At 39.3% G+C, this 13,661-nt stretch overlaps 1 protein-coding gene across 1 annotated transcript; it reads right to left on the bottom strand.

The window, feature by feature from the left end:
- Positions 1–630: 630 nt before the first annotated feature.
- LOC115821698 (guanylate-binding protein 1-like) lies at positions 631–7,861 on the bottom strand. Its single transcript, XM_030785502.1, has 9 exons — positions 7,669–7,861; positions 7,118–7,245; positions 6,797–6,906; positions 6,002–6,210; positions 3,408–3,650; positions 2,364–2,644; positions 1,862–2,074; positions 1,314–1,416; positions 631–998 (listed from the first exon to the last, which is right to left on the bottom strand). Exons 1-9 carry the CDS (start codon positions 7,859–7,861, stop codon positions 631–633), a joined length of 1,848 nt encoding a protein of 615 aa, XP_030641362.1.
- Positions 7,862–13,661: the final 5,800 nt, after the last annotated feature.

Genomic DNA, 13,661 nt, shown 5'->3' with positions numbered 1-13,661 from the left:
GAGTACTCGAGTATTCAAGTTCTCAAGTAGTTGCATCACTTCTCCCGTTTCTACATTAATGTCAAACACTTATTAATCTTGTGATGCTAGATCTCGCGCTCGCTCAGTCTACAGCTAATGAACCCTTAGTGAGCAAGAGGAAGGATGGCGACAGCAGAAAAGGGTTATTCATTTTTTTGGAAGTTCTTTCATACAACAGAAATATGTGTTTGCTCAATTGTTATATTTCAATGTGCAAGTTTTCTTCCCCAAATTTCATTGTGATGAAATAAACGTGCAACAATTGTCAGTTGTGGATGGATTTCCTAACATCATGTCTGTCATGTAATTGCCTAGGCTACTACCCTAACGCGGCTAAACAAATTAATGTTGTTAAAAATGGATGCAAGTAAATATGACTAATTTCATTTTTAAGTTGGTTAGGCTTACTAAGAATGACCTGGTTTCACCAAATTTCGAAAACAACAACAACAACAAAAAACTTCTAAACACAATAAGAACACTTAGTGGAAAAAAAAAAAAAAAACACTTTGCTGACTTAACTTTCTGAATGTTGCTAAGGGAGGTCTGTGGTATTGGTCTGTAGTATTAAGATTATCTGTGGTAGATCATTTAACAGTTTTCCATAATCTAACGCCGAATTAAGTTGAAGAACCCCCCAAAAGCTGTCTTTAAGGCAGGCAATAATATATCTTGGAAGATGTTTCCAGAACTCTCAGCTTGTTCTATCCTTATCTGCTGGATCTCCTCATTCAGCAGATCAGCCTCCTCCTTGAAACCCTTCTCTAATAGATCTCTCTGCTCTTTCAGCTTGCTCTCCATGGCCAACTGCATTTCTTTCTGCTGCTGACGCCTCTCCTCCTCCATCTTCTCCTCCAGCTGCTTCAGCCTCTCCCTCTGGCTGCGACGGTCCTCCTCTAATGTTTTCTTCATCTCCTCTTGCCTTTCCTGCTCTGCTTTTATCCTCTGCTCCATCAAGTCAGTTCTTTCCCTGTCCTCTGTGTGTTTCCCCATATCCCAGAAAAGAGGAGGTGAGTTAAAGGAGCGCAGAGGACAAAACACAGAGACAGAACAGGAGGATTAGAATGGAGCAGGGATTATCCATCCAGAAATGAGAAATGATCTCTGGTTACCTGTGTACAGGTCTGAAAGACTTTAAAGAGATATCATTCAACGAGGTCAAGTAGCAATCAAATGGCATCCTCCAACGATTGAGTCAGTTTCTGACACAAGCAGGATTTAAAAGAACATTAGCAACATAGAAAATGAGACACTTTGCGAATCAACAATCTGCGAGGTAACAGCCATCTTACCTTGCATCCTCTTCTCGTTTTCAGTCAGTTTCTGATCGGCCTGCAGGATGGAGTTGGACTCTGCACTCTTCTCCTTCATAAACTCCTCCAACACGTCCTCTGCCTGCAGAGAGGAGGATGCACAATCAACACAACGCAACACAGTTCTGTCATTTGTTTCCTCTTTATGTACCGAACCAGTCACAATCAAATGTTCTTTTTTTTTTATATACATACAACATACAACAGTGGATAGGACTACTGTTGTACTGCTAGCTCTGATAAAACAGTATTCTTATTTACTTTACTCTTTACTGATACATTACTGTGCTCATTTCTGTATGTTCAATATATATCATTTTTTTCTATGTATTCTTCATGTTCACCTCTACTCTTCTCTGTACTTCATGTACATCATGCTCTATCACTACAGGCTTACCTTTTTCTATATGTATTTTTAGTCAAGTGCTGCATACAAAGACTTAACATGTAATATGAACATACAGATAGAATAGAATTTACCTGATAGTCCTCTAGGCCTACTTTCTCTGTACTCACAGTGCACCTACCCTGACTCCTTTGTTGGCCTGCTTACGATATTGGGCCAGTATGTTATCACGGTCTCTGCAGTACACGTCATATCCACCAGGCTGGGCATAGCGTCCCTCCTGGAGCTTCTGAGCCACTGGTGCATAGAAGTCCATGAGGAGCTTACGGCATTTTCTCTCTGAGGCCTCCTCATTCTGGAGCAGGAGTCCAGCATAGAATTTATCAGTGGTCTCCTGAAAGAGTGAAAAATACACCATGCATCAAGTAGATTTTGCGCAGTGTTTTTGGCAGCATTTCTAGTTATTACTATATATGTACCTGGATGCAGGGATGGGGTAATTCTTGGAGCTATGACACTGACTAGTCACCATGGATGTGATATTTTGATATTTCACAAAAATGCATAGCTACATCTTTTATATGGCTTCACATCTTGTCAAAAAAATGCAAATAAACCAGTGTGTTATGAATGTGAACCCCTCAGTAATAACTGCATTTAAAAAGGTAAATCTTCAAACTCACAGCCAGTTCTTTCAAATATGACCCATTCTCATCCTTAAAGGAGCGTCTCATGAACACCTCTGTGGCCATGGTGTTGATCTTCTGGTGTTGAGAGAGGATCTCATTCAGCTCCAGGGGCAAGGTGTTCTTCACTTGTTCCATCCCAGACTCATACAAACGAAACGCCTCCTGTACTGCAGTCCGGTTCTCAATCTGTGCCATGGCAACCACTGCGTTCTCCAGACAGGGCACGTCACCGCGGGCAATCATGTCCACATAGGTGCACACCAAATGACTCAGCACTACCAGAAAAGAAAGCGAGGCAATAAATTCACAGAACAGTTACAAGAACTGTGAAAAAAGCCAAGTATATGGAGTTTTTGCATCAGCCAAGGTCTTTGTTAGAGAGGATTTCATTTGATTATACACAAAGTAAGTAGGATTTCCAGTAGTCCTTGTACAGCTTGATAAGATGCAGTCACTAGAATGCATTTCTATAGTCCCTCTAATATATCCTGTACCATTCATAGCCTTTGTTCATAGATTGGCCCTGTGCTGCTCATGAAGTTATTTCAGTCACAGTAGAATGTAAAATTATAGAATTATACAAGTAGAATTATACAAATGAACATTACCACAGCCAAGTTTGAGAGATGAAGACTACCTTTTAAGGAGAAAAAAGCTTAAACAATATGAGCTAAATGTGGAGCCAAGATAGTTGGAATTCCTGCATTGTTGCAGAATTTATTCTGGCTCTCAGCAAAACATGAGGAGCAAGTAAGTGCTCAGCAGTCAACTATCTTGTTCAGTCCCAGTGAAGTAACTATACATTTGCATCGCCTCCATCTAAATAGTATGCCGCTATTTCCGAACAACCCAATGTCATCTGTGCATTAAATCAAAGGAGCACAGGTTTTCCTTTTTTTTTTCTTTTTTTTTTTTTTGTCCAACTCCTCGGACAAAAAGATCATGAGAGATTCATCATAAAAGATAATTTCTGCTTTCACTATATCACTACTACAGAGAGTCAATTAAACCACCATCTCACTCAAACAGTGGACTCACGTCTTCCGCTGACAACGTGTCCTCCCTTCGCAGTTTTCACTCGGCTCTCTGTGAAGACGTATTCGCAGAAACGATCGGCAGTCTCCCGAAAATCAGGGCAAAGGTCATTCACATCCATACGCTCCAGATTGCTCATGTTCTCCCGAGTGGTTGGGAATGGGAAGGTAAAGCACTTCCGAGATGGGAAGTAGTTGCGAATACACTGCCTTGGCAGGTTGTAGTTGATCACGTTCTTTCCCAAACCTGAAAAACAGAGGATATAGTCTTCAGACTGTGGAGAGAGAGAGTACATTAACCAAAATGTACTCTAGCTTTCGGTCAAAAAATGCAGTGGTTTTCAAAGAGAGACAATGATAATTTTGCATTTTTCTCCGTTTTTATGTGACCTACAATCAGTCACATCTGATCACAGTCCAGTATATTCCATAATCTTTTTCACTTTTTTTTTTTCATTTTCACTATGCTTGCCTACAAAACTATAAAATGCTTTATTGCATCATTGCACTGTCTTTTGTATACCGTTAGGCATTTCTCCAACTAATGAATTTGTTATACATTAATAAGTAGCAACATCAACCTACATCTGTTGTTGTGGCTGTTCAGATGTCCAGTTAAAGCGCTGCCTCAGGTCAAATATGAAATTATGATCCATTATCAGGACACAGCAACTTTATTCACACCTTGCATACTTTTAATGACTCAGAAGAAGTATTACACAGACTGTTAAATGTTGGGCATACTGTTTTATTTAAAACAAGGCTATTGTCTGCTCTTTTATGAACCCACTTGCATCACTACACTATTGTTCAACAGGGGAAGCCAGGCCTCCTAAGAATTAAATGACTTGAGATGTGAAAATCTCGATGATAATAATAACAACACGTGAAATATATTTTAATGAAACTTTTCACATGATTATACTCCAGTTTTGATTGTCTAGCCTACTTTGGTGACTATGGTGACAGGAAAGACTTTTAATGTCATATTGTTGTATGTTTTTCGCTTTACAGTAGGCTTGCATGTACATTGCATGCTACTGATTGGAAGCCAGACATGGTTCATGCCCACTTGGCCTCTTCTCACATTTTTATTTATTTATTTAGAAACATTAACCAATCACAACTGAGTGTTGTGCTGCTCTGACTGGACTGTGAAAGAGAAGAAAAATGTCAAGTGAGTTTGTAGAGGAAGCTACAAATGTTTGGCTTCCATAAAAACATACAATAAATTGTCTGTGGGTGGGCAAGGGAATCCAACCTGGCACTGTCTTATTAAATTTAAGAATTTATTTTATTTATTTACTTATGTCATTAAGTTCTGGTACCCCACTAATGCTCTCCTTATCCTCCTTCATCTTCTGCCTGTGAGTGTCTCATATGTTCAAGCATGAGTGCCCTGTATGAATGTGGCTGCTTTCCTCTCTGCCCCCCGCCCCCATCCCCATCACAACCACCTCCTTTTCATGCCCCATCATTCTTTCTCATCATCGTCATCCTGCTCGTCCTGGTAGCTGAAGCGGCGGCTTCTTGGCTGGTCATCTTCCTGCACTGCTGTGGATATGTCACCTACCTTGGTTGAGCCCCCCTGCTGCTTCTGCTATCTTTATACTGTTTACTAGTGTGTTTTCATTTACATTATCTCTGTGTTGTTTGCAATTTGCCCACTGGGTCGGCACCTATTGTACACCGGTCATGCCATGAAGGGGTCTCTTCTCTCTGTGGTCCTTCTCAAGATTTCTTCCATTTTTTCCCTGTTACACCCTATTACCACCCTTTTTGGACAGTTTTTTCCTCACCCGCTATGAGGATTAAGTCAGGGGGTGCCATCCTGCTTTGTATGCCTTGTTTGCTGTAAACCCGTGGGCATGTAAACCCCTCTGAGACTGTAAACAGTGATATTGGGCTTTAAATAACTTGTCTTCACACCAATCAGATCAGAAATGCAAATCACGACCATCTGACATGGGCAGCTAATAAACCGAATTTCAACCAGAGAATTAGTAGTTGGTCAGAGATCATTGTAGTAGTAAGACATCAATGATGACTTGGAATTTTTTTTTTGTTTTTTTTGTTTTTGCAAAACCATTTTGCTGAGGTACCATTTGAGCAACAACTTTATATTAAAGAGAATGGGAGGCTGACACTAGATATTGCCATTGTGCATAAAAGCAGTAAAGTAAGAACTTTTTCTACCCAACACAATGCTAAGATTGTTAACTGTTAGAACAACACTCAAGAGGCTATGTTGACCATGCATGCTGTTTGAGAGGACAGCTGCATGTACTAGCAATCCATGGTTTACCACAGGGATTGCAGATTTGGTTTATTTGGCTTCCTATATCAATTTTTTAACAAGGTTAAGACTGGTAAAACTGCTGGCCCAGACGGCATCCATTCCCATGTCCTCAAGACATGCTATACTCAGCTATCTCAGGTTTTTACTGACATGTTTGGTGTAACGTTTATGTTACAGGAGAGAGAGTCAGCACAAATATTTCATTGTATCAAATACATATGACAGTAAAGTTAAACTTGAACTTGAAATCCCTATGCACTGCTACTGCCATCTGGGGGGCTTTGTCACTTAAATCTCACCTTTTTTGAGCTTTAGGGCAAATTCCAGATACTCATCTTCTGTGACATCTCTGCCGTCAATTTTCCGATCCAGGGTAAAATCTCGGACAGCCCAGACGAAGTTAGGGAAGAACTTCACAAACTGAGAATCCTGCCCATCTTCCTCATCTCCTGCTGATGAAGGGCCTGCTGATTTCACTTTGATCTGCTGTGACAGCTCCGTGACATAGCTACAGCAAGCTGAGGAAAAATGACTGTGTGTGTGTGTGTGAGTGTGCGCGCACACATTTGTGTGTGTGTGTGTGTGTGTGTTCATAAAGCTTGCTATGACAAGAATGAGATGCCATAATCCCCATCAGAAAGGTTTGTACTCATATCCTAGTGGGGACTTCCCACTGACTCTCATTTTGCTGTAACTAAATAATAGTAACCTATCCCTAACCCTAACCTGAACCTTAACCAAAGAAATGTTTTGACACATCTTGTTTTAGCAGTAATGATATAGCAACAATATAGTTTAGAAAAATGTTCTCCTTGTGGAAACCAGCATCTTGGTCCCCACCAGGCACTTTTGTCAGATTATGCCAGTCAGATTATGCAAGGCCAGGCACACCAGGCACTTCTGTCAATACAAACACACACACACACACACACACACACACACACACGCACATACTCACACACACACACACACGCACAGTCCCAGAGTCACAGATGCAGCATTTTGTGGTATACTGAGACACATTGAACGCACAGGCCAATGCACACCATTCTGAAGAGAGGTATGAGAGAGGAATGAGAGAGACAAAAGGATACTGGAGTTTCTCCAGTGCTCGGTTATCGATGGTCCCTCGGCTGTTATACACCAGAGTGCTGCTCAACAGAACAGCCAGACAGAAGATCCAGGCATCGTTCTTCGAATCTCCCTAAATCACATGCACATAGATTAATCACATTAACCATTTCAATGTGTGACATTACAAGATGTTGTTTACTTTTGTTTTAAAGTGCTTTTCTGTAACTCAGTGTTTCTGTGGTGACCCTGTTGTGCTAAACTTAGTTCTGGTGAACTTAGTGATAGTGTTGTCAGGCAGAACTCTTTACATGTTGTAGGTACAGCAAACCTACTATTCTCACCTTGTCCACATCTCCCAGTCCCTCAGTGTCCAGCAGCACTAGAGTGTGTCCAGTTTTAATTGGATGAGGTACACACCACATCCAGATGCCCTTTGTCTTAGACTCTATGGTGCTGCCCAGGGCAAAACCTGTAAAATTGCACAATAGTTAAAGGCTAAATTAGGAAAGGCTATTACAATATAAACCTCTTATTCACTATTAAAACAAATTCCAAACACCCATTTAGACTTCTGATGGGTATAATTTAACGGTTCCAATGATGAGCTTGTAGCATCCTTTTCTCCAACCCTATCATGTTCAGTGTTGATGCTGAATATGAAGGCAGTTTTCAAAGTGATCCAGACAAACTGAATTGTAAGCTTCCCAAAGCCATTTTAGCAGTTTGGTCTTTTAAAATTTAAAAACAACTATACACTTTAAGTTTACTCATCAAAAAACATTATGTTGAGGCTTTTAGAAAATTCATTTTAAATTTTCTCATACATGTCCATCTCGTGTTTTTTTGTTGATCTCTTAGAGTCATCATATTCGTCCTCAACCCCAAATCTCACCTGTTTGCTTCCCGGCCAGGCGGTTCATGAGGTAGGATTTCCCTGTGCGGTACAACCCTACTACTGCCACCACAACCACTGGCTCTGAGATTCCCCTCAGATATTCCAAGGCCTGTTCACCAGTGCGGAGCTCTCCGTGAACATTCTCAATTAGACATAGAGGCGACTTCATGAGGTTTGGGTGGTTATTCATGATGCCTCTGATGTTAAATATGACCTAAAAGTAGGGATGGAGGTAACAAATTACAATTACTCTCATTACTGTTACTGTTTTTTGTACTTATACTTTTTTGAGTATTTTTTAAAAAACGTAATTTTTCTTTCACTTAAATTAGTTACTTTTTGCTTTTATTTGAGTGGATATTACACAAGTAATTTTACTTTTTCGTAGTACAATTTCATCATAGTAACAGTGCTTTTACTTGAGTAAAAGAATTTAGAGCTCTTTACACGTCTGCCTAAAAGTGAATTCAAAACATAGACTGGTGTCAATAATCAGTGTGTGCAGTTGCTCTAACAATGTAACTGTCAATGGCCAGTAGGCAGACTCTAGCAACACACAGCTGTCAATGTACTGAGGGTAAAACCCACTAGCCTGTGTGTGGTAAACAACTCTATGTAGTAAATGAATGCATGTGAAGCAAACTGGTAAAACCTTACTGTCTATAACTCCTTTGTCGCAGCAACTAGAGATTCAGATTGTAACTTATGCTTAGCATTGGTGAGAGGCAAAGTAGAGATGGGCTGTTAGACTTTTGGCTGCAAAGTGGAAATGACCTTTTGGTGACCTAATGTATTTGTATAATGCTACAAGTCCTTGATCCAGTTGCCTACGCCATGTGAACATTGTGAGTGAAACTTTGTTACATTATAAAAAAATAAGATTATTTAATTAGTTAGTTAGTTAGTTAGTCAGTCAGACAACTGAACAACACTGTGGAGAGAATTCATGTTAGTCTCATTGCTATTAAAACACTCAGAAAAGGAACCAAATGTAGGAGCATTATCACACTGAGAGTCTATCAAAAGTTACGTACATGGTAGATCCAATGCATTCCAACACTTCTAAAGCTCAATTATTTTGGCTGTTTACAACAAAGAACAACAAGAGATGAAAATGATTTGCTTAAAAACAGCACAAATCCCACTCTAGAATTTATTTAGTTTTCTTGTCGGTTGATTTAAAAAAAAAAAAAAATTAAAGTTTTTCATCTGTGCCATCTCTGTATGAAAGCCCATTTCGCGTGTTTCTTCAGTAAATCAGACAGTGTGCATTATTTTAGCAAGACTGTGCTTTTCAGCGACAGCATACATAAACGGCGTGCTACGCATTGGACTGTCCTCAAGAATGAACAAATTCTTGCAAGTGAAATGTTTTAATTTACTAGCTGTGTTACTGTTTGCTAACGTAAAAGCTATAATTGCCGAATTATGCAACATCTAATTTCTTGCAAATAAATTTGGCAAAAATACACTGTCGAGATGATAGGCGATACAAACGATTTGTGGTATAAAAGAGATGGGTTACCGCAATCTGAGGATTTCGAATTAACATAGAATAGAAACATTGCTCAAAGGTCATTTTTATCACTTATATCCCAGCTTATATATTTGTTTCTCTTGTATAGTTTCGTTGGGTATACGACCTTAGCGTTCGAAGACAATGGCGCACAGAGAAACATGCAGAGATTAATGTCAAATAGCAGTTTTAAGGGACTTGAACTCAGACAGAGAATCCATGGTTTAATCAATTCTCAGGTCTCAGCACGTCAAAATGTCGTGTGCAGCACATTTTGATATGGTTACTAACCTTACACTAATAGGCAAGTCCACGGAACCGAACGGCAATCTGTAACACGTGTTAATCACTCACTCATATGATTTTTTTTTTTTTTTTTTTTTTATGTTCGTTGGCATCCTCAAATCTGCCAAAAAGAAGTGCTCGCTTGAAAAATGTCCTATTTTCTAACATGAGCCCACAAAATAGAAAAGAGTTAATAGAGTGTTTTTTAGAAAATTATCGTTAATGCTGCCAACAGCAACATCACTGCTTTAAGGATACTTTGTTTCTTCATGCATCTGGTAGCTACTGTCAAACTCGAGCGAGCCGTTGTTCAGTGCTGCTGTTGCAGTTACGTGTTGTGGACTTACCTCTTTAGCTTGTATTCCGTCTTGCGCTATCACTGATGAAATGGTACAAAAGAACTCAATTGCAGTTTAAATTCATCTGAAAATGAAAGTGAAAGCGACTGTTCTGTTTAAAACGTACAAAGGATTGCGCTCCACCAGGAAGTCTGACACTTTTCCACTTAGACCACAATTTCTTTTGAAGCATAACCACATTAAACAGTCATAGACAAATCGGAACAGGTAAACGCCAGTATGTTGAAATGCAGTTTATCTAAAAGAAAGAAAAATGTGCGATCACACCAACTGATTCTTCACCTGCCCGTCACACATTTCTTGGTCGTTCATTAGCACATCTGATTTAAATGATCAAAAGACAATAAACATGTCAGCTGACAGAGGTGTGTCACTCTCGTGTACACACACACACATATGTGTGTGTGTGTGTGTGTGTGTGTGTGTATATATATATATATATATATATATATATATATATATATGATGACACATGACACTCTCAATATACACAGTCATATTGCTATATATTTTCACTTTGTGGTGGCCAGTCATTGGGAGTGTGTATCTACTATATTGCCCCCTTGTTTCTTGGGCACACCTGACCAAGACCTTGACCTTGTGGACTTGCACAGGTTTGAACTTGTGCCTTGAGTTCAGTTCCTCTCAGCTGTTATTCATTTGCATGCATGATACTATAATAAAAATGTGTTCCAAGACAGTTGTTATTATCATGGCCTGTCAGGCTCAATAAAATGTATCTTCCACCTTAACCTTTGACTAAGTATCCAACTCCCTTGTGAAATCATCACCCTACCAGTTTCACATTTGATTTGATATAGTTGCACATGTTTTGGGTGCTTATTTAGACTTGGAGTTTCAGCACATGTGGTCAACAAAATTCATAATCCAGAGTGTAATATCAAAAACATGTAGAAGACCTGAATATTTTTCATTCATTTCTAAGATAAAAAAGAATGTATCCATGAATCTTAAAAGAAATAAAAACTGTTGAGTTATGTATGAGATATACATAAAGCACATAAATGTTGATAAGATTTAATTAGACAAAATTAACATATGTTTCTGTGTCTTTGTTTTCCTTTTTCCAATGCATATGCACAATACCACATTGGTTGTACTTTATCACTGATGACGCACTCAACACACACAGTCATACTGCTATATATTTTTATTAGTGGCCAGTCATTGGGAGTGTGTATGTACAATATTGCTCCATAGGAGAAACTTTTTTGGGCCGCACACTTATATTACCATTTGGTCTTGAGGAGACACAAATGCAAGAAATCCATAAGAGATCAAAAGTTTCTCATATTGTCCACAGTTAATCAAAGACTATTTCAGCGGTATACTCCATTTTGTCAAGTGGTATCAGGATCAAGCTCTCCTTTAACAAGTCATTGACATGGGAGGTCATCCATATGCGGCCCCCTTATGGTTCAGTAGCTAACTGTACAAATTCAGGAGATACTGAAGGAATGTACCAAGTGAATTATGTCCATTTTGCAGTTTAGAAGGTAGACACAGGGCCGCAACTGCCCACTTGTTGAGGGGAATGCAACATCAACATTGCCGCTGCCCCCTATCACGCAAGGTTGTTAGCAGTACACAGTTGCCATGTTTTTCCATACTGTTTTCCATACTGTATCAAAGCCACTGATGACCCCGACCTCTAATCATTGATGAGACACTTTATTGCATTTTACATAGCTAACAGTTATATTTTATGGAATTTTACAATGATTTTACCTATATCTAAAACATTTTTCATGCTTTTGCAGTGCATGGGACCATGCAGTGGGGTGGTGGGGGGAGCTAGAGAGTTAACAAAACAGTTGATGTTGTTTATGACTATTTGGGTGTATTGTACATTTATATCTGTAGCAGTGTGCCAAATTTCACATTTGTTGTCAAAGGTTTAGTTGAGTTATGAGATGAAGTGGACCCAGGGTCATGGTGACCCAAACGTAATAGGTATTACTATTTCTTAAGACAATAGGAGGAGAAAAGGATCTACATTTCCAGATCTTACAAGACACAATGCTCAGTGACTTAAGCTGGGCCTAAATTAATGAACCACATGCTGATAACTTATGTAGCCTTTAGTTTCGTTTTGAGACTGAGTCAGTGGCTTTCTGTTTCATTCTGAGACTGAGTTAGTAGTAACCTTAACTTAATCTCATCTCATGTAGCTTTCCGTTTCGTTTTGAAACTGAGTTGAAACCTCATCTCAATCTCAAAACAAAACAGAAGGCTACATAAATTATCAACGTGTGGTTCATTAGTGTGGTTCAGCTTTAAGCTTTCCTCCCAAGATTTTCACTAAAGTGGTACTTTACATCCTGCCTCCAGGCTTTCATCCACATAGACAATCTTTTCACAGTATATTTTTTCACAATTGATTGGCTTTGCATAGTGCCCCTATGCACTGCATATGTTGCATACCCTCTTTTTGCACCTCTGAGTAGACTGGTATTAAGTTTGGTTGTTACAAACATTTTATGTACTTAGCTAAGTCCTCCAGTGTTCTTCTGGTTTAACTAGCTATTTATCTAGCTAATAAGTTGGAATGCATACTCAGTTGATATTTATATTGTTCCAAGATGTGACTCAGTTTGTCATATTTTAAGTGTACATTTACACTACACTTTACAGTTAACCAGTGGTTTTCATGTGGAATCCTACAATACTTTACCCAGGGGATATTTTTTAAAAAAAAAAGTGCTAATTCATGTTGAAGGCAGAGATAGGTGTCTGATATTACACAGTGAAACATGGGCCAACCTGGCCTGACAAACTGACAGCTCAGACGTCCAGTCTGTTGCTCAGTGAATAAATAGTACAGCCAGCAACTTCCAGTCTTAGCAGTGTGCTGCAAGCTTCGCTATTTGATCAAGGATCAACATTCACAAGGCATAAACAAAGGGTCAGATGTTCAACGTTTTGATGAAAACCATTGCTTTCAGTTGGATTTTTGCCAGGCTCAGTGAAAGTGAAAGTCAGGCTCAGTGAAACTGTTGAACATAAATTCTCTGTTGACTTTTGCTTCTTGGGCACACCTTAGTAAGACCCTGACCCTTGGACCTGTGGTTAAATTGCTGGTCTTTTGAGCATGCAGCCTAAGTTAAGTTCCTGGTGGCTGAATTTTTTTTTTTTTTTGCTTAAAACTATAATACTGGGTGTGTTCTAGTTCTTATCATTGATTAAGGTCAAATAAAAATTCATCTTCAACCTGCACTTATGATTCAGCTGATTTCCATTGTTTCTCCTAAAATGAAAGCTGTGGTAGGGTTAATAACTTGAGCTGACAATTAGATCAAAGCTAGATGATTACGGAATTGCAGTGCTAGTGAGCTGATAAGTCACATTAACCATCGGTTAAGCAAGTCACATGGATCATAAAGTTTTGCGAAAATGCTAAATTGAATGAACTGCATCTTAACTGCTCATCTTGCCCCTCACTGAAAATGGACATTAAAATCTTTTAAGATGTCAGTTATTACTGTTTTTCACCCGTTGTTTATCCTGCACATTTCAAATGCTTCTGTAGTTCAGTAGATAGACAGCTCGTCAAATTGTACATTTTGTACTTTTGTAGGTTTGTTGATTCGGAAGAGCATGTTATGACATTAACCTATACATAAATGGCTTTATCAGTTAAATATTGCGGGGCGGCACGGTGGCGCAGTGGGTAGCGCTGTTGCCTCACAGCAAGAAGGTTTCGGGTTCGGTTCCTGGCCGGGTGGCCAGGGTCCTTTCTGTGTGGAGTTTGCATGTTCTCCCTGTGTCTGCGTGGGTTTCCTCCGGGAGCTCCGGTTTCCTCCCACAGT

This window comes from Chanos chanos, chromosome 9 (genome assembly GCF_902362185.1).
Source record: "Chanos chanos chromosome 9, fChaCha1.1, whole genome shotgun sequence".
In the NCBI taxonomy this organism is placed as follows: domain Eukaryota; kingdom Metazoa; phylum Chordata; class Actinopteri; order Gonorynchiformes; family Chanidae; genus Chanos; species Chanos chanos.
Note: the sequence above shows the minus strand (reverse complement) of the source record. Positions and strands in the feature narration are given on the sequence as shown.

Bases quoted from the DNA above. Each gene is read 5' to 3' on its own strand.
- LOC115821698 (XM_030785502.1), bottom strand. From the start codon at position 7,861: ATGAATAACCACCCAAACCTCATGAAGTCGCCTCTATGTCTAATTGAG. The intron at 6,211-6,796 runs GTATCCTTTTGT...AGCTTGCTGTAG, and splicing joins CGAGCACTGGAGAAACTCCA to CTATGTCACGGAGCTGTCAC. The intron at 3,651-6,001 runs GTGAGATTTAAG...TCTGTTTTTCAG, and splicing joins TGCCCTAAAGCTCAAAAAAG to GTTTGGGAAAGAACGTGATC.